The following is a 20985-nucleotide window of genomic DNA, read 5'->3' as shown; positions in this document are numbered from 1 at the left end:
TATGAATGAAGTCGGAATGAAATGAGAATTTAAGGGAAAATAAGGTAAGTGACATAATATGAAATTAATCTAAGTATGTAAGTATAGACTGCCTACAAAAAAGAACAAATCCTTGACCCTGACTTTAAAAATGAATGCACAAATGCATATTTACCAAGTCATACTATTATGCTACAGAGAAAAAGAATATAGCATATCTAGATAATGGAGCAACTGCTGACACTCATTTCATAAGGTGTCTCTTTCAGAGGTATTTTTACAAAAAAAAAATAAAAAAAAATTGGTCACTGTAAAGCCCACAAAAACTCCACTGTGAGTTCAGTACCGAAGATCATCATATACAATGCTCAATGCTGCCCACAATAAAATCAGTATGCTAACAGCTCTTGCGTGTTTGGCTTTGAACTGAAGTTATTTCAAAAGATCGGTTTGGGCATGGGACTAATAGGTGGGAGAAAGCTTCAACTGCACATGCAAGGATCTAAATAAATTAATTACAGCACATCCCACTCTAAAATTATCCACAACCTCCCTATGAACACTTAAACAAGGAATCTTAAAAAAAAACCAAAAACCCACAAAAGTCTGTCTGAAGTTCAGATGTCACTGATAAATTAATTCAACTATTTATTTGCCAATGACACTCTATATGAAACACCTGTGAACCGATTTAAACATGCACCAAAATCCCTTCAGACACTGGACTACAGAAAACTGTCAAGTGAATGAAAGGGTTCACTGATGAACAATTCCAGTATTTGCCCATTGCTCCATTTGCCACAGTGTGCTGCGCTTTTCCACTAACTGTGCCACAAAATTCTGTACGGCATACATTTCAAAAGCCTCAAATTCATGTGGTTAAAACCTGCAGCAGTGGCCACTTCAGCTCTTCCTTAAAATATACTTCCCATATTTATCAGAAAACCCTTTTGGATTACTATTTCAACTTCAGTGCTAGCTGATGAAAGACATTTTCTAAACCATTCTCTGCTATGAAAAAGTGCTCTTTTAAAAGCTACTTCTCCCTAGTTTTTTCCTAAAACCAAGATTTACTCCTGAAACGTGGTCATTTAGCAGCATGTATTTGTCATCATTCTTTTCTTCCTCTCCTAGTTTTCCTTTTTCATAACCTAGTCTCCCTGCCTGGTAGTGCTGTTTTCCACAGATGTTTCCCAACTCCTCCCTTCTCCGTTGCCTCTCCTCAGCTTTATCTGCTTTACTTGTTCCTAAAACCTTCTCATATCTGATTCCCAGCTCTTCAGTTTTTGTCAGCATAGGAAAACAGACCATTAGGTTGCTCTGATACTTGTGATGCTTTGTTATTATTTCCAAGCAAGATCTATCCTTGGATCAAACATAGGCATATGTGCTCTACTGAATGTCTACCTACACCACACAGTCCTTAAATTCTTCCAGGAAGGGAAGGACAGTCAAAAGATACTAAATTTTGCAATTTTTTCCTGGATTTTTTTCTTGAGTTATCTGAAACAGCTCATGTTATTTGTTTCTTCACTTAGTGAGAGGCTTGTGTATAACAGCAGACAATGGCAGACAGCAATGAGAAGACCATCAACCTTGTTGTCTTTGGAAGAACTCAGACTGGCAAAAGTGCTGTTGGGAACAGCCTGCTGGGCAGCTCAGACTTTGAGAGTCGTTGCTCTCCAAGCTCTGTGACTACACAATGCAGCCTCGGACGCAGCTGCCGCATCTCAGGGATTATACGAAGCAAGGGCCATGAGCTGGCTCTCCGTGTTCAAGTACTTGACACTCCAGCTTACCCTCACACTGGTCTGAGCAAAGAGCAGGTGAGAGACACAGTGAGATCAGCCCTGGCTCACCACTTCGGGAAGGAAGGCCTGCATCTAGCTCTCCTAGTCCTGAGGGCTGACTTGCCTCTGTGTCCGGATGAAAGTGATCACACAATTCAGTTCATCCAGGTAACAAATCAATAGCAACCTCTGAACTAACAGCAGCTCTTTTGTCCTCAGGTGACAAATAGCTATGGAAGAGTTAACTACAAAAGTGAAGTAGAGAAGTGCAGCTGAAAACTGGAACACTTCCCAGTTGTCCAGCAGTTGACTCAGGCCATTCACAAATCCAACACTACACACCATAGCTACACTTACCACACTAAACCTGAGACAATAAAGGTGAGAACTCCCCTCTTCTGCATGTGGGCTTGACACAAAGGAATTTAGGAATCAAGTTTACCTATCAATGTAAGCTTTTCTCTCAGAAATTACAGTTAATGCTTTATAATGGCAGATCCAGTTCATGGAAGAAAAATGCTATTTAAAGTAAGCAGAAACCATGTAACATCACTCTCCTGTGCTTTGAATGGACCAAAGCAGAGAGCAATAGGTCCAAACATTACACAGAAAATCTTACTGACAGAAAGCTGTTCAGCTCTGTCTGCACAGTCACTATGCTGTTCAAGAGAAAATAGCTAAAAAGTTACCATAAATTTGCTCTAGCTAAAGGAAAAGTTCTAGCATAATTGACTCAAAAAAAAAAAAACCCACAAACAAAACAAAACAAAAACAAACAAAAAAACCCAACCAACCAACCAAACTAACAAGCAAAAAAAAAAAAAAACAAAACCAGAAACAAAATGAAACAAAACTTGGAAGCTCCTGAAGGAAAAGTTCCTTTTTGCAAGTAGGTAAGATATGTGGGGAGGGACATGGAAAAGAATGGCTTTTTGGTGCAAGATTTTTCATCACCATGCACAAAGGCATGCAAACAGGAATTGCTCAGTTTGTCTGTCTCCTCAGATATACACCAGGCTTTTATGATTTGTGAAGAAACCAAGGGTTTCAGTTAATGCTGATGTTTATCTAATATTGATCAAGTAAAATTCTTTAGGACTGGAAGCGACCCTCCTGGTCCATCAAGTCCTATCACCTGCTGTAACTGACATGATCTAAATACAGAGAATACATACGTAGATATATCAATTTATAAGTATGTAGATACAAAAATAACTTTTAAAGTATGCTTGACTTGTTTTCCTGTTCTGGTAACTCTCTACTCTCTACCACTTTTCTGGTAGTTCAAGAACTGGTTCTAATTTCAACACATTCTTACTCATTGTTTACATTCACTTGTTTTCAGCATTAGCCTTTTTTGTTACACAGTTCTCTACCTTTCTCTGCTTTGTGGTAGGTAAAACAAAGCAGTGTTTACTCCAGATATTTTTAATTTAAACCAATGAAAAATTATCATGCCTCTTAATTTCAGACTGTTTTGGATCAAGCCTACATGGGCATTGAAATGCCAAATAAGATGCCACCAAGCCCGGACATTTAAAGCCCCACTGGAAAGGAAATAGAGCACATTTCAAAATCATGAGAAAGCAACACCTACTTCTATTCCATGACAGCATCTGGCTCTTGACTTATATAATGGTTGGCTTTATTTTCTGCTCAAAAGACCAGATGTTGTGATTTCATCAGCCACAAACAAACTGGGCAGAACAGCTGCCTGGGTGTTAGGAATATGAATAGCAATGGTTATACTTCAGTATGTCATTCCACAAAGACATTAGCATGGATACTTTGGTATGATCATTTGCAAATTAGGGATGGCATGCCAATGAAGATGGCATACCAGGCAACTTCCAGAATTCAAATCTCTCTGTATATACCAGTAACCTAGCCTAATGAATTAAGAGAGGGTCTGGCAGTAATTTCAGAACACTAGCACTCAGTCCTTACCAAACCAAGACACTATCCTCTCTCCAAGCTGATAACCCAATACTTCCTTAGAGAACAGCTGCAAAAATTTTGTAGAAGTTGAATATTTTTCCATTACTAGGTTCTAAACCACATTAATCACCATCAATACCCCAGTTTTTTCTAGCTCCCTGCTTACCTTGGAAGTAGAAGGATATCCTTTAAAGAAGTTTTATATACCCTAGTATTTAGGTTGCAGAGTTAAGATAACTGCAACAGGCTTCTTGCCATACACAAGTTAGCATGAATGCACTAAAGCAGACATTTAATTTACATCTGTAAATGAAACTCAGCGTTATTCCTAACAACATATTCCATATTCATTGACAAAGAGAGCAGCTTCTTTTCTCTATTCCCCTCTACCAGATGAGCCACGACAGTTAAAGATGAAATCTCTGATCCAGCACTTAGGCTGATGCATTTGATTTTCCTGACTTGCTGAGCACAGTTCAGCTGCAAGTGATATAGCTGGAACTGCAGTTGGTGTCAGGCAGAAATTCATTATTTATTTTTTCAACACAAGGTGATTTTAAAAAAATCATTTTCAAAGAGCCGTAAAAACACAGGTATGTGGAAATGAGTGATGTAAACTAATGTGACACAGCTAAGTTACCCTTTTACTTCTTGTAAACTTTTTTAACTGGAAAAATTCTATTAACATCTGTAGTAAGAGAGCAGAGAACTGCTAGCACTGCACAACCACATATATCCACTGAAAGTGGGTGTCAATGTCTTGGGAAGCTGCATAACTCCAGAAACTTCAGCAACTCAGATAGCATTAACTGGGATACTGACACAAAAGTAATACCTAACTGGTCTGTTAGTGCATAAGTATGAAGTGGGAGTAGAGAAAAGGAACAAGACAAACAGTTAAGATTTGGTTTTTGTTACAGGAACTTCTGGGTCCCACATGGAAGGACTTCACTGCAGTTCTACTTACTCAGGCAGACAAGGCAGAAGAGGCTGGATTCAGTGAGGAAGTGTATTTGCACAGTGCCTCAAGTATCCTGTTGTCACTTCTGAGCCTGGTACAGCATAAATACATTTTCCTTGACAACCAGAAGAGCATCATTAAAGAGGAAAGAGCTGTTGTCTTAAGAAAGCTCTTGAGTTTTATAAAGCAAAATAATTATCGAGCGCTTCTACTTAATCACAAGGAATAAAATTTGTTTCCAGGTGCTTGTTTGTCTATTTTCTACAGCAGGTAACATTTAAAGAATTAAGAGAAGCAGCCATCAACTGGAAAATTCCACCTGCATACCAAATACCTTAACACATAGTTGAAAATCTCTTTAGATTACCAAACTATCTGCATCTCAGAGTACCTCACAATACTGCATCCAGAATTCTAATTTCAACCAGAAAATCAGAACTAGGTAGTGCTCTAAACCGAACTCCTAATATGCATATAGTCACAAATGAGGTTATGCACTACACCAGACTGAATACTGCAGTTGATACAGGACACAGATGTGGAAGGAAAAAAATGTAATATATGCACATGAGTTCAGACAGCATGAGAGCCTCTTCACTTAATTCTTCAAGCTTGCAAAACTTCTTCTGAATTTCAAACTTTGTAAAGAGCATTCCAGTATTGAAAGCTAAGGTTTATCTACTGTAAAAATAATTCCTTATCTTGATTCAGGGTTAGAATTGAGATTCTGAATGCCAAGAATTTTGTTTAATAAGACATTATTGCATATGTAGTTTACAAGGTAGATTAATAGCTCCCATATGTCCAATGCAATTTGGTACATTTAAAAGAACAAATTACTATTGCTTATTCCCAGATACAAAAAAAATTAACAGTTCACAGGCACATACAAAACTTATTTGAAAAAGAAATCCACTCATCTCTCCTGTTGCACCTATTCCTTTTGATTTTACATCTCTAGTTTTTTGTTTTCTCCCCTAATTAACCGGATGAAGTTCAAAGCCTGAAAAGCACAAGAGTGGCTAAATTATTTCAGAGGTTAAAAAAAGCACTGTTCCATAGTTTGGAGAGTAACCAGTTAATTAAATATTACATGTCAAAGTATCTGAACTACCTCTAAATACTTGAAAGGCTTATTGTAACTTGACCTAAAATATTAAAAGGAAGGAATTAAAAGTAGTAAATCATGACTATTGCCATAGCAACCATGACTACTTGTATAACATTATTAAAGAATAATTCCAATTGTAAAAAATAAAGAAGCTGTGTCTATTAAAACCAAAGCAACTTTTACAAGAAAAAAAATTGCATGAAAACACATTGAAATAAAAGAAATTAGCTCTTGCGATCTATTTGCTATTCATTCTTAGTCCTAGCTATCATTTGGAAAGAATTATCTAGGTGGACTAGCCAGAACTATTTTAGTGAAGTGACAGTTTCAACTTCACTGGCATTATAGAAACTTAATTGTGGGACATGGAAGTATGTCCATTTGTACATGTAGGGCATAAAGGATCATAGTTTAATCTTCCCATTACCAATCTCTGCAGACTACTGAGACAACACAGCCAAGAACAAAGCTACAGAGGCTTATAATCCATCTCAAAAAATGCTTGGAAGGAGAAAACACTACTAAAAGGTGACTAGAAGAATGAAGATGGTTGTGGTCTTCATTGGCCAACTGTTAGTCCTGTATCTCTTGAAATGTAGTTAGCACTCAAGGAACATGGCAGAAATTTTTCCTTATTGAGATGCTTTTGCTCTATAGATCCTCTAAATCTTTCAGTTGTCCAGAAAATACTCTTTGTCTGCCTGTAGTTCTACCATAAGCAAGCCTTGGCAATCCAGTTTTGCACACTGAATGGCTAATGACTGTTGACAACACTTAGTTTGAAGGACAGTAAGCAAGGTGAATGAACGAACTGTGAAAGTGTTTGAGACAACACATTCTCTACCTCTGGAAGAAGAGTCAAACAGAAGAGGTATTAGCCATGCATTTCAGAGGGGTAGTATGTTTCTTTATTGTGCTCACATTACTTTCCATTTCAACATCTGAAAAAGCTTTTAACAACCATTCCTTTATTTAATCCCGCTGTTTGCCATGGTCTCTGCCCTGCAGACTCCTTTTCCTTTCACTTCAAATGGAACTCCTTTGTATGTAGCAACACACTGGTCATTGGTATGCAGATCAGGTTGGATTTGCTCCCAAATCTTCTTCTTGGGATTAAGTTCTTTATCAGGATCACCTGTTTCAAAACAAAGAGCAACCTAATAGCACACAACACAGAAGAAAGAGCAAGAGCTCCGTGTAGGTACACATCTGTGACAACCCACACAGCAACACTGCACACGCTTCTAAGAAAAAAAAAAAAATTACCTGTGATTCCCAAAAATGAAAACTTCCAATTGGGATTAGGGACTGCCTAGGAAATGTCTCCATAGCCTCTCTCAAAATGCTGATCTTTCAGCAAAAAAAAAAGTGGCAAGTAAAAAACCACAAACACTATCAAAAGGAAGCAATCAAACCATTACTACTTGTTGATTTACAAGATTTACTAGAGACAAAAAGGATTGCTGAGAACTATGTAGATGGCGACTGCAAAAATTCCATGCTCAGCAAGTCACAGGTTTGTTAGAATGTTAAATTTAGGAATTAATGAATTTTTATAAGCAATTAATATTAAGTAAATTTGGCAGGTGCTCTTACAGTTGAGAAATAATGAATTTAGACAACAGTTGCCCAAAATTAAGATACTGACATATAATTTAGTTTCAACACTATTATACTTTCTGTACTATTTGATGATAAGCTCTTGGGCCTAAAATTACAGAGGCATTGGAAGTCAGCTTGTATTTCAGGAACTACAGCCGATGAATTCAGTCCCCTGTTTCCCTGTGTATGCCATGATAAGGAACCTTCAACCTAGAGATACTGAGAGTCCAACTACATTAACAAGTAAAGCTATTTAAGGATTCCTCAGGACCACAAAACGCAGGTTTCTTCTACCAATTTTTTGAAGTATCGTTAACAAATTACAGAGAATAATGATATATTTCAGAGGCATAGTTTTCCTGGTTTTAAACAGGCACAAAAGGAACAGTACAGGAACAAAACAACAAAGCAAATAAGGCACTGAATGAACTGCTGCCTGCTGACACTACCTAGACAAAGCAAGACCATCAGTTCAGCATACAATTATTTTCTGTGCAAAGGTCATGGTAATATAATCTCTCAGCTCTAATAGAATGCAGATTCTCTTAAAGAAAACGTTTGCATTTAATCGCAATGCTGCTAGGTGCTCCTGACCTTTTCTGTGTAACACAGGCAGGACAAGTAAAATACAAGACTTGCTGTAAAAATAATTAGAGCATATTTAAATGTTGAAAGGCATTTCATAATATAGATATAGTGTGTGTATATATATATGTATACATGCACATATATTAAAAATTGATTTTAAATTATTTTTTATTTTTACTTGCTTGGAGTGCCATATTAGCACCATTCTGCTCAAACTATTAAAATCTTCAGATCTAGAACAAGCAAGACTCAAAAAACAAACCGTGTTAAACACATATTCCTTGAGACCCTCTCAGAGGAGCCAGGAGCTCTTAAAGCAAAATAAGTACTGCAAGTGTACAGAATGTCAGGTACTTTCATCTTCCAATTCTCAATGTCCCCAGAAGTTCAGAAAGGGAAAGATTACAGGGATTTTAATGGATAAGTTTCTATTAGATGGTTGAAATTCATTACTGCTGGGTATATTCCTGTCTGGCTGACCATCAGGTGGTTAATCAACGAGTCTCATTCTAGTCTGCCTTATTTTTCACAGAATCACAGAATGCCAGGTTGGAAGGGCTCCCAGGGCTCACTGAGACTAAACTTTATAGGTGATAGTGTAGTTGAAATCATATGGCCCAGCACCCAGTCAAGCTGACTCTTAAAACTGCCCAGTGTAGGGGAATCCATCACTTCTCTTGGGAAATGATTCCAATGTCTAGCTGTTTATCTCCTTTAAATGTTTTCAAGGGTTTAATTTACTCACATACTCAGTGCTTGCAAAAGCAAGTTACATCTGCCCATAAACCAGTCTAACTTCCACAGTTTCTCTCTCTGTAACTGTGAAAAGAGTAGCAGACCAGGCCAGATTTCTCCATTAAGCAAGATTAGCCTTGCAGAGCAAGGTCCAATAATGCAGTTGAGTTATTCTACACCCACAGTGCACTCAATATTTAGAAGAAAAATCAGTAATACCATTATTAAATTACAGATTTAGAGCTAATAGTGCATTTTTTCAAAAGTAAAAATCCTGCTCTAATTCATGAAGACAGATGTGAATTTAGACCAAAGTAAATGCATATGAACTAATAAAATCATTAAATAGAATGTTAAATGATCCATTGTGCATTTCCTTTCCACTCCCCAAATATAAAAAGAGAATTTTTTTCAGTAAGAAAAAAATAGGCTTCTATTATAAAAGACACACTTTGGATGTTAGTAACTTTCTTTGGAATCCCTCTTGGGATCTGTGGTGAGTTCATATTAGATTAGCACAGGCACTGATTTTAAATGCCAACAGAGTTTTAGGCTGTGCATTTTCCTATGGCTTCTCTTCATTGCATTCCTTCCTCCCAGAAAACATTCTTTAAAAGGGTTTCTAAGAATAAAATAAACTTGCAGTGGTTTAATGAGTTTCCAACTCTCTTTTCATAAAAAGAATAAAATAAGAGGCCTCAAATATTGTTTAACATCTCATTCAGACTGTCAGTTCAAATACTGCAAAAAAAATTCTCACAATACACAAGAAATCTCTCCTCTTGTAACAGCTCAGTAACTACAGATAGAATGCATCATAGTGTAAAGGGGCAAAAAGATGAGGTGATTTGTCACCTTACATAACCACTTTTCCCACTCTAGATTATAATTATGCAATAGGATGAAGTTCTTCACTCAAAAAAGGCCCAACAGATTTTGAAGAATCTTGGAGAATCAAACAGTGTAAAGTTCCCAGAAGGGCAAGGACACAGAAGTAGCAAAAAAGAACACTCTCAGACAACAGCATTCCTTATCAAATCAGCCCTCTACTACACTTGAGATAGTTATAGGAAACCTCTCCAGTTTCTGCAGAAAGAAGTTCAATAGGTTTGAATCAAGATATCATTTGTTTGACTAAAACAATGATTAAAACAACCAAGGAAAATTAGCTTACATCTCGTGAATATTCTGTATGGTGAAGAGAAGTCTTAAAAACAACTATCTGATTCCAAGCTGCTTGACAGACAGCTGTGTGCATTTTAGAGTTGCTTTATTGTTGTTGCTGCTGCTGCTTCTGTTGCTTTGTAGGCTTTCATACTTCAAACTAAAATAAGACCCAGCTGTCCCCTCTATTTTCATTTCAAGGACTGAAAAGGAATATTTATGCTTTAAAATAACTCTTAAAAAACAATCAGACAAAAACTAATCAGAATATAAATGGTTACAACTAAATACTGAAATTACATGATATCTGACATAGTAAGGATTCTACCCTCCTGATAACAGTATCAGTGAAGTGTCAGACTGCTTTTGAGGAGGCAGCAGCTAAGAAGCACATAAGATTTTAACATGAATAAATAGAGGGTACAGACGTACAACCCCATTAAAAACTAAGAATAAGTTTTTCAGTCTCCCAGTCAGTACCCCTCCTCAATAAAAATAAAAAACCCACAAAGACAAAAAACCCCAAACCCTGAAACAAGCAGAATAAAAAAAATCCCAAACTATTTAAAAAGGAGAAAAAGAAAGAAGCAACCCCAAACTAGAAAAAGAAATTGCAGGGGGTGGGAGCTTGGGCATGTTGTTTAAAAAACCTCTAAAGCAAATCAAAACCTACCAATGAGTAGTATTAATAACTTAGCTTGCAAAGGCAATATGCAATAAATTAAGTTCCAGAAGCAGATGTTGGAATGATGTTTTAAGTCTCCATCCATCGATGCTTTTTTCTTTCTTGGCCTTTTTCTACTCTCTTCAAGATAATAAAAGCACAAATCTTGATTTTTTTTTAAACATATGTTTTATGTATCTAGGAGATACACTGCCCTGCATATTTATTAGGCAGCTTTTTCAAATATTAGACATATTAACTATTAGGCTTATTTTCTAAGCCAATGATTAGCTTTAGTCTCATAGCTGCTGCTTTTTCTGAGCATCTTTTTATGAAACATTAAGAAAGTGCTGCATATTTCAGACTACAGTCCTGGATATATACATTTTTCAAAGGTGCTGTAAAACTGTTGGTGTGGCCCTTAGCAAAGCTCCATGCCTTTGAGATACAGTCACTTGAAATACAAGTTTGGAATAAGGTTATGTTTTAAAGGTAAAAAGCCCCAAACCATAACAAAACCAAAAAATAAAGACCCTTCACCTCGCATGAAAAGCCACCTGCCCAGGCTGATTCTCCATCAGTTTTCAGGGCTCAGGCACCAGAAGGGTTTACTCTATAGCTTGAGGCTCTTCCTTGCACACCCATTTTGACTGCAACAGAAAACCACGAGTGCATCCTTGCACGTAACAGAGATCACATATCCAACACTTAATCTACCTTTACCCATGGTTGTATGTGATAACTACTGAAAGTTAAGAGTAATCAACCCTACAATGTAGTCAGTGCGACTGCTGAAGCCTTTCAAATTTCAGTGCAGCTTACTAATTCTGCAGCTCAGCTAGTATTCTTGGTGTATATTTAATACCGAAAACTAGAAATGAAAAACATGCTGCATGATTGATCTCCTTCTTAAACATAATATTATCTTAAGATATTTTCATTCAAAGTGTTAAATCACAGCAAGCTGAGCTTTCTTCCTCTTTCAAAACCACCTAGAGAGATCATTGATTCCTTTATCATATGCCAACTAAAATATTTGTTTTTTTTCTAGAGCATCAGTTTCAATCATGAGAAGTGTAAAAAAAAAAAAAAAAAAAATCTATGTGCATACATATATATTTATGAAAGGCATCTCATGTGAATGTGACAGCATTGAGCTTGCCAAGAAGATCATACAAACACTGCTGTACAGCTAGAAATTGTCAGAGGTGCCATAACTTAGAAGGGTTAGCATGTTTCTATGCTGAAAATGGAAAGCTCCACCATTTTCTCACATGTGAAAGCCAAGTTTTGAACAATAAATTTGTCCTTAAGACGTATACTTTCTTGATAAGTACACACACATACAACTACACCCAATATGGGAAGTACTGGGAGTTAGATCACTTCTTCTTAAGACAAGGGGATGCAGTGATCCTACCCAGAACACCACTCACAAATTTCATGATCTACCCAAGAGTTGACCTGAGTATGCCTGCACTCGTTCTCTGCTTAACAGAGTGCAGGATAAACCTAGCCAGTCCAGGAGCCTGCAGGCAGCTGCACTGTGCTACCAGTGACTGAGCCATCTGTGTGTCCTCATCTCTGTGGAGCAGTGCAGCATCAAGTTCTCATGCAAATTTCTTCTCTGTTCCACAACCGAAATGAGTAAGAACACACAACAGTTTGAATTACTGAAAGTGGGGAATCTCTTCTACAGCTCTTAATGTCAGCTCTGATAAACAGCATTTCTAATGATACTTTACAGAGTCTGAGTGCCTTTCAAAGTGGCTGCTGGACCAGCACTTCCTCATGAAAAACACTTAAAACCATCATAAAATGTTAACAGAGAAAAGCACAAGAGAAGCTGAATCTGACTATACTTTTTTTTGAGGAAGAGGTGGCCCTCTACGACTACCTGAAAGGATGTTGTGGAGAGGTTGGTGCTGGTGTCTTCTCACAGGTAATCAGTGATAGAACAAGAGGGAACAGCCTCAAGCTGCAACATGGTAGGTTTAGGCTAGACACCAGATAAAAAAAATTCTCTGAAAGAGTGGGCTGCCCAGGGAAGTGGCTGAGTCACCATCCCTGGATGTGTTTAAAGGTCATTTCAATGTGGTGCTTAGTGATATGCTTTAGTGGTGCACTTGGTAGAGTAGGGTTAATGGTTGGATCTGATGATGAACATTCTTTTCCAACCGTAATGATTCTATGATATCATAGCTCTTTCAGCCTGTGAGAATAATGAGCTGGGACCTAAGTAGGAGGGAAGCATTCCTTAACATGCTGCATCTGTGACGCTTATTTCAGTTCCCAAGATGCAGGGTCAGAAACTACTCATTTTCATAGATGAACGGGAGGTGAAGAAGTGGGAAAATGAATAAAATAACCTTCTGAGGAGGTTTAAATTTTATTATTTTTGTATTTGAATTCTGAATTTTTTAAAAAAATGCAGATTTCTTGATTTTAATTCAGTGGGAAGAAGTCCAATATGGGTCTTTGGAGATCCAAAATGTCATTTCCTCCCAGACAAGCTAAAAACAACCCTGGTGTTTTGAACATTATAGGTTCCCCTCAAAACCAGGATATTTCCACTCCCTCCAATCCTCTCCATCCCTTCTTCAAAAAAAAAAAAAACCAAAACAAAAACCAACCAACAAAAACCCCACAACCAAAACAAAAAAAGCTTACCTCAATTTCTGACAGTTTGATTAGGGGGAAGAACTGGAATCAGGAACATAAGACACCACTTACTGAGACACTGAGGAAGCTACTCTACATTTGCTTACTGTAACATGAACAGTGCAAATATATTTGTGCACACATTTCAAAAGCAAAAATACTTATTGAGACTTTCAAGTACACTCATTTCCCTATATTTTCCAGGGATGTAACCAACTTCAAAGTACTGTTTTACTTGCTTAAACCACTTAGGTCACCTTGAGAAATTGGAGGAAATAGGTACGTCAAACACACACTTACCAGGAAAACCTTCAAAAGTGATTCTGTCCCCAGGCGCTGCCCCAGATGGGGGAGCCAAAATTTCCACTTTTTCTGGGGAACTGGCACACATCACCATAGCCTGAGACACTACTCCTCTCATCTTTGCAGGCTTCAAGTTACAGAGTAGTATTGCCATCCGGTTCTGCATCTTGAAGGAGGAAAACAGAAGAGGGTGAGTATTTACATGCTGGGTGCTTTTGGAGACTATTTCATTGTAACCAAAGAATTTTACAACGAAGAGACCGTAACATGGATAAGAAAAGCATACAAAACAGATGTACAATTTTAATACCTTGACACCAGTAACAAGTAACATTAAAATCACTTAAAAGTTGGCCATTGAGAAATGGAGTGAATGCTGAATTGTGACACAGTTATCATGGAAGTGCAAAATGTGCAATTCAGCAAACCAAACCAAGCAATGCATTTTACTTGTGTTCTGTCTTTGCCACCTTAGTTTACTTCCCATATAGCACTATTAATCAAACAATTTCCATTTAACAATATTGAAAACAAAAACCTCTCACTCTACAAATTAGGCTAGCTCATGAATAAAAATTCCATCTGTGTACACAAAGTGTACAGATGTTTTCACAAAGTGTACAGTTTGTTTTTTTTTTTCACAGGATCACAGGATGTTAGGGGTTAGAAGGGACCTCCGGAGATCTTTGAGTCTAACTCCCCCTGCCCCCTGCCAGAGCAGGACAATATCATCTAGGTCACACAGGAATGCATCCAGGCAGAACTTGAAACTCTCCAGAGAAGGAACCTCTCTGGGGAGCCTGCTCTGTGCCTCTTACAGTTAAGTTCCCCTTATGTTGAGGTGGACCTTCCTGTGCTGCAGCTTACATTCATTGCCCCTTGTCCTATCACAGGGCATGAGTGAGAAGAGGCTGTCCCTTCCTTCCTGATACCCAGACCTCAGATATTTATATACATTTATTAGATCCCTTCTCAGTCTTCTCCTCTCTGGACTAAAGAGCCCCAGGTCTCTCAGCCTTTCCTCATAAGGCAGTGCTCCAGTCCCTTAATCATCCCTGTAAGCCCTCTGTTGGACTTGCTCATGTAGAACCCTGTCCCTTTTGAACTGGGGAGCCCAGAACTGGATACAATATTCTAGATGGGGCCTCACTAGGGAAGAGTAGAGGAGAACCTCCCTCAATCTGCTGGACACACTCTTCTTAATGCTCCCCAGGATCTTATTGGCCTTCTTGGCCACAAGGGCACATTGGTGTCCCATGGATAAACTTCTTGTCCCCCAGGACTCCCAGGTCCTTGGCCACAGGGCTGCTCTCTAGCAGATCACCTCCTAACCTGTACTGGTGCAGTTCATTATTCTTTCCCAGCTGCAGGATTCTGCACTTATCCTTGTTGAACCTCATTAGATTCCTGGTTCCCCAGTCCGTTCAAGTCTCACTGAATGGCAGCATAGCCCTCAGGTGTATCAGCAAAGCCTCCCAGTTTCATACTGTCAGCTAACTTGCTGAGAGGACACTTTGTTTTATGTAATTAGCTCCCTTGAATCTTCAATTTATCCTAATTAACCCAAATGTTTTGTCATCTTTTTTAACCACTGAAAATGGCTGTATACACTGTACCCTGCAATTCATCAGAGCAGAACTAACCAGGCTTCTTCATTTGCTGTTCTATTTTAATAAAACTAATAATAGTAAACCACAGAAAGCATACTTTGTTAGGGGGAACCACCATACTTTCGCCTAGATTACAAGTCAGAATGTTAATTGCTACAGAAACCAAGACCTTATCCTTGAAGCAGAAGTGTTAAACTGCTTTTTTTTTCTCAAGTAATGTTTGAAGTTACCTATGTAACTGCTTGCCAACTCATTACCCCTCAGTGTCTCAAAATCAGATACCATGACTAACTGCAATGGCTAGTGACTATGAGTTTAACTAACTGATTGCATTTTACAGTCATTGTTCTTTCTGACCTATGGAAGCATCTCTTCACTGCACACTAGACAAAGAACATTAAAAGAGCAAGGCTATGTATAAAGAATCAAATTACTATTCTAAGAAAAAGAAATACACATTTCAGTACCATCTGCCAATTCCTGGGTGGACAACGCTAACCCTTAAACAACTCTCTAGAAAGAAAAAAGATGAAGACATCTAAGTGGCAAAAGTTTCTGCTACAGAAGTGATATTATATAGTTCACAACATGTACAGCTCTAATGCAGCCTCTCAGAAGGAGTGGTTGTAGAACAGTGTTTCCAGGGGCTGACTGTTGCCTCTTCTCGATATGTCTGAGATACATTCTTGTCCTTGACTACTGCTCACTGAGAAGAGATCTCTATGAGATATTTAATCCAAACGACAGTAGATCAGACTAGGTAATATGGAATAAATTGTTTACAGTGAGTGTGGTGATGGAACAGGTTTCCTAAAGAAGAGATAGATGGCCCATCCCTGGAAACATTCAAGGTCAGGTTGGACAGGGCTTCAAGCAACCTAATTAAGTTGAAGATGTCCTTGCTCATTGCAAGGGGGTTGGACTAGATGACCTTTAAAGGTCCTTCCAACTCAAACCATTCCATGATCTCTTAGGTTAAATGGGATTTCAGGAGGTAAAAAACAAAGTACTTGAGAACTGTCCACATTTTAAGAGACAGGAATTGATGCTAGAAGGACACAGAGATCCACTTTAAAAAGCCAAATGCAGTGGCAGAAAAGCTGTTAATTCCTGCTGACACTTCAGAATGTTCTCCAATTGTTCCTAGCTGCTGCTTAAAGAGCTCAGCATTGGCATGGTCCATCCACCTCATACTTCAGTTCCATATCCCTGTTACTGATGGCATAAATCTATTTATACATGGTACTTGAAGATGCAACTTCTAACTTGGGTTCACCACCATCAGTGGTGCACAAACCACAAACCACATACAAAGTGGGCATGCAAGAGGTTTTCACACCCATAAATGTCTTGCAGTACATACTGGAATGTTAATGAAAGTACACATTGTGCCTCATAACCAAAACCATTATCAGATGATACAAGTACTACAGCCTCAAATACTGCTAAATTACCACAAACACTGCAATCATAAATAGCTGAATTTTTGGTGAATTATGTCTATCGTATTTAATCTGATGTATACATTTTTATTTGAACATATGGCAGCACTCACATGACAGGCCTTCACATTTTTGAACACTTCAAAAAACACAATATGGAAGCTTGCCCTTAAGAACTTACTGTTTAATGGAAACTTGCCAAAACCAAAATCAGACACAGAAACTAGCTGTTACTAAAGAACATGCAAGAATGATCCCTAATTCTCTGATAATGAGTACTTTGGACTATTTTTTTCTAGAGACAAAGCAGGATAAAAAGAAAAAAGACTGTTACTGCCACTGCATTCTATATACTTCAAGTTTGTCAGCTTATTCTTAAAGGCCTTTAAGATATTTTTTCTGCATGCTTTCTTGAGGTGACTTCTGAAGATGAGCCACTGGAACTTTTGCCCACTGCAAATCCAGTAACTGGACACTCTCAGGTTATCAGTGCAGAACAGTTATTGTATTCAGTCACTTTTACAGCTCAGTAACTTACTGTACCATAGACCAAACATAATTTTAATTGCCTCTTATACTTGTAGCCTTACTGTGGGGACAGATTGTGAAGGAAGATTGAAAAGGCATTTGAGAAAATGTAGCTTTTCCATACTAACACCAATTCTTCCATGACTCATTTCACAGTCGCTCTATACAACATTGCTTTAGCTGTCAAGCTTGCATTACACCTTAGAAACAACCTTCAGACAATTCCACTCTTCTACTAACCATTTAGAAGAGGTGTGAAAGGCAAACAGGATACAAAGTTTCAAGTTGTTTACAAGACATATATAAACCAAACACAGAGATCTATCAATCAAAAAGCACACAAACAGACTCCATTCTAGAGAAGAAAGTAAAAATACACATTTTGTATTCCAATGTTGTTTAAGCCACTTGCTGGCAGCTAATTTAAATGTACATGTTCTTTGTTTCATTCCATGCCAAACACGTTAATGGGCTATCAAAGGAATTGGAAGGCAAAGGTTTCAAAAGCGTGGATGACAGTAAAGAAGTTACTATAGGTTCCCTACTACACACTAGGAAGCCTAAAGGGAGAGTGACATCTGTTTGACTTAGAAGTCCACTGACACAGAGGAGGAGTCACCATAAGATCCCAGCAAAGTAGCACTGCAAGCAGAAAGGAATGATGTAGGGTAAGGACACTTCTTCATTTTCTGGCAAGTGTTATTAGGCATTATTCCATTTGCAAATTATTTTTGCTTTCATGACTGTAAAATGTTTTAGCAGAATGAAAGTACATCCTAAAAACACAAGAAGGTCTTAAGATACTCTAGGAAACAAAAAACTATGGCTAAATTTTGTCAATACCTGATCCAGAGGAACATGTTTCACTAAACCACTGACAACAGTCCTTGGGCTTCCTTCACCAACATCCACTTCTTCAACATAGAGAGTGTCTGCATCCGGATGCTTTTTGGCAGTAATAATGCAGCCAACACGAAGATCCAGACGAGAAACATCTACAGGTTTTGCATCACTACTTGCAGCAGCTGGCTGCTGTTTCTTCTCCTTCTTCTCACCTATTAAAGAAAGTGCAGTTCATCAAATAAACATTTAAAAAAAGTATAAAGAATGTATACAACTACTGCAAGGGGAAAGCAAGCTACGAACTCAGGAATAAATGTAAATCCAATGTAAACCACAACCAGCCAGTAAAAAGTTAGGACCTCTGTTACTAGTTTCCAGCAAAGCACCATCCACTTGACATTGTTCCTACAAGTAACTGCCACCTTAGGACAGATGTGTTTTGTTTGTAAACTGAAGTCACCCTGAAATTTCATGTGTAGCTAGCGTACATATAAGTGATATATACATTCTGCCAAAGGCCACAGCAATAAACTTGACAGTACTGTTTTAATTAGTAGCAATTACCAGTGAGTCCTGTCAATGTTTCACCAGGGAAAACTAGACAATCACAAGTCATCAGATTACTAGTGCTTAAGAACAACTCCTGACTGTGGACAAGGCAATGAGTAAAACAGCACTGTTAGAGTTGCAAAGCAACCCTTCAAGATGACCCTAGCTACCATTCTTCACTTCCCAGATATACTGGTGTGTGGAAATGCTCACGGCTTATGAGGTCTCCCCGATGAGAAGTCTTTATTCCAAGGCTATGAGAAGCAATATGCCCCTCTCCCTTTCAGACAAGCAAATTACACCAGGTTGTATATGAGATTGTCTGGTTTAAAAGACATTCAAGATTTGTTTAACAGTTATAAAATCTTGGGAATTAAGACAGGTCTAGTGACTGTTTACTAAGTATATTTTGTTATTCTTTCATATTGATGAACACCCTAATGTAAACTCAGCTCCCTCCTTTAGGGAGCAGAAAAGTGGACATGTCACACAATGATTCACTTGACAATGCTCTAGTGCAGAGTTCAAATTAAACAATACATGCAATAATAAGAAGGCAGTATCTGTTTTCAAGAAGTTTAGTTTATATATGATGAATAAAAAGCTCTAGTGTTATAAGAATGGGTTTTAATCATCTAATTGTAATTAGATCACAATTATATTAATAAAGCCAGTCATGTATACACTAATTGAAGAGCACCTGAAAAAATGCCATCTAGTTGATATTTACAATCATTTCAATGATCTGCTATCTTTATCCTTGGTATCATTCCTCACTGTTCTCCACTTCATGACATTTCTTTACAATAATCTGGAGCCAAAAAATAAAAATAAAATAAATCAGCTTCTGTCATCCTATTTATTTCACCTTAGAGAAGTGGAAGTCTGTCACCAAAAAAGGAAGAGAGAGCACAGCAAAGGATGTCTGTACACAGTGTATATACAGACACAGAAAACATCCATTTCAGTGCCACAGACTAAGGAGAGCTCTGGCCAATGTCAGAATCAGCTCCCAATATGCAGAGAAGCCTCACAGATGAAGTTTGCAAGAAGCAGACCAAAGAATATGGGAATAATCAAAGAGGAAACTGAAGAAATAAGTGGCAGAAAGCAAAGGGATTGGAGACATTCTGTAATTTCAAAGATTAAACCCCCAAGTTTTACATACTGGTTATTTGGATTGTTAAACGTTATATCTACAATAGATGTTGAGCTCCAAAGAAAAAGCCTTCAGGGCTAGTACTTAATGTTAATGCCATATTTCACCTTTTCCCAAATACACTCACTGGAAGGAAAAAGGTCAAACAGGTTGCTTTCCAAATTTAAGATACTTATATAAGATGAGGGGAAATAACATAAGAAAGATTTCTTTTATCTTGACAACTAAATAGCTGCTCTGTAGCCACTGAATGCTTGAAGAAAACAGTTAATTGCCTCACATGACCCTGTGGCTTCCGCTTTTATATTTACAGCTTTGTGGAATATTGGTGTGTCAAAGGCTGCACTACAACAAAAAATCCAAAGTTGGCTTATAAGCTTTTTTATAGCTCATCAGAAAAATTCAGGAGATACAGTCTCCTATCAGCTTAATATCCAAATTGTGAAGAGCTGTACAAATCAATTCATAGCAATAATAATTTGAATAACGGAATGATTGCAAAACATGAGTTTATGTTAGAAGATAGACACCAGCACTTTCATGCAAGTGTAGCAGACAAGTCTTCTGTTGTGACAGTTTGTCAAACAGAAGTCAACATGGACAGCTAATAAAAGAAAAATGGGAGTAAAGGTGTTAGGAAACCTTCATACTCTTCTAGATTTCCTCCCTGTTGCCACAAACAGATTATGCTATCTGCCTTTGTCCTTCACCCAGTAATTTCTCTTAGCCACACAATTTCACCAGTGTTGATATGTATTTAGTTCTGATGGAACTTCACTGCCTGTAAGAATTTTCCATTAAAACAAAGAAAAACACCACCAAAAATCCCAAACAAACAAAATAAACACCCCCCACAAAAAATTCCAGGATGCTTAGAGGATGGAAAAAACTGCATTTCAGCACTCTTCCTTATGCCATGCTAGTGTTTTCAAGATAGGTTGGTCATATGGTCTTTACCTTTTGCCTGCAATATTTTCATGGCAGAAAAAAGTAAAATAGTTAACAATTTCTTCCCTGTGCTCCCCTCACCCCTCCCCTGGTTTTTATTTTTCTCCTCTGTGTCTTGGTTTTGCTTTTTTCTCTTTTGTGGAGTTTGGAGAAGTGGGCTTGGGTGTTGTCTATTTATTGGTTTTAAATGAGGAAGTCACATTAAAAGAAACTTGGCATCCTATTTAAGTAAGAATCTGTTTCTTATATGATGGCCTTCATTAGCTTCAAGTACTTTCAAGATTTGAAGAGCTGGGACATGGCTCTTCATATGTGGTCTGTACAAACCATTTTCTTTCTGTACAGAAAGTGATGCCAAATTACCTGCATAAATTAAATGCCTTAACTATCTATTGCAGCTAAGAAAACAG

General features: G+C 37.8%; 2 protein-coding genes across 2 annotated transcripts in view; one reads left to right on the top strand and one right to left on the bottom strand.

Moving 5' to 3' along the window:
* Positions 1-1544: 1544 nt before the first annotated feature.
* On the top strand, positions 1545-4897 carry GIMD1 (GIMAP family P-loop NTPase domain containing 1). The gene is made up of 2 exons (XM_054383234.1): positions 1545-1937; positions 4628-4897. Exons 1-2 carry the CDS (start codon positions 1545-1547, stop codon positions 4895-4897), a joined length of 663 nt encoding a protein of 220 aa, XP_054239209.1.
* Positions 4898-6735: 1838 nt separating this feature from the next.
* The window catches only part of AIMP1 (aminoacyl tRNA synthetase complex interacting multifunctional protein 1), a 32599-nt gene continuing 18349 nt past the window's right edge, over positions 6736-20985 (bottom strand). Inside the window, exons 5-7 of the mRNA XM_054383065.1 lie at positions 17920-18131; positions 13494-13662; positions 6736-6914 (exon numbers count right to left, since the gene is read on the bottom strand). Coding sequence (XP_054239040.1) covers positions 6748-6914; positions 13494-13662; positions 17920-18131 — 548 coding nt within the window. The 3' untranslated portion in view covers positions 6736-6747. The remainder of the gene's footprint in view (positions 6915-13493; positions 13663-17919; positions 18132-20985) is intronic.

The sequence above is a fragment of the Indicator indicator genome, chromosome 8 (genome assembly GCF_027791375.1).
Source record: "Indicator indicator isolate 239-I01 chromosome 8, UM_Iind_1.1, whole genome shotgun sequence".
Taxonomy (NCBI): Eukaryota; Metazoa; Chordata; class Aves; order Piciformes; family Indicatoridae; genus Indicator; species Indicator indicator.
The sequence above is the reverse complement of the archived record's forward strand: the minus strand, read 5'-3'. Positions and strand labels throughout refer to the sequence as shown.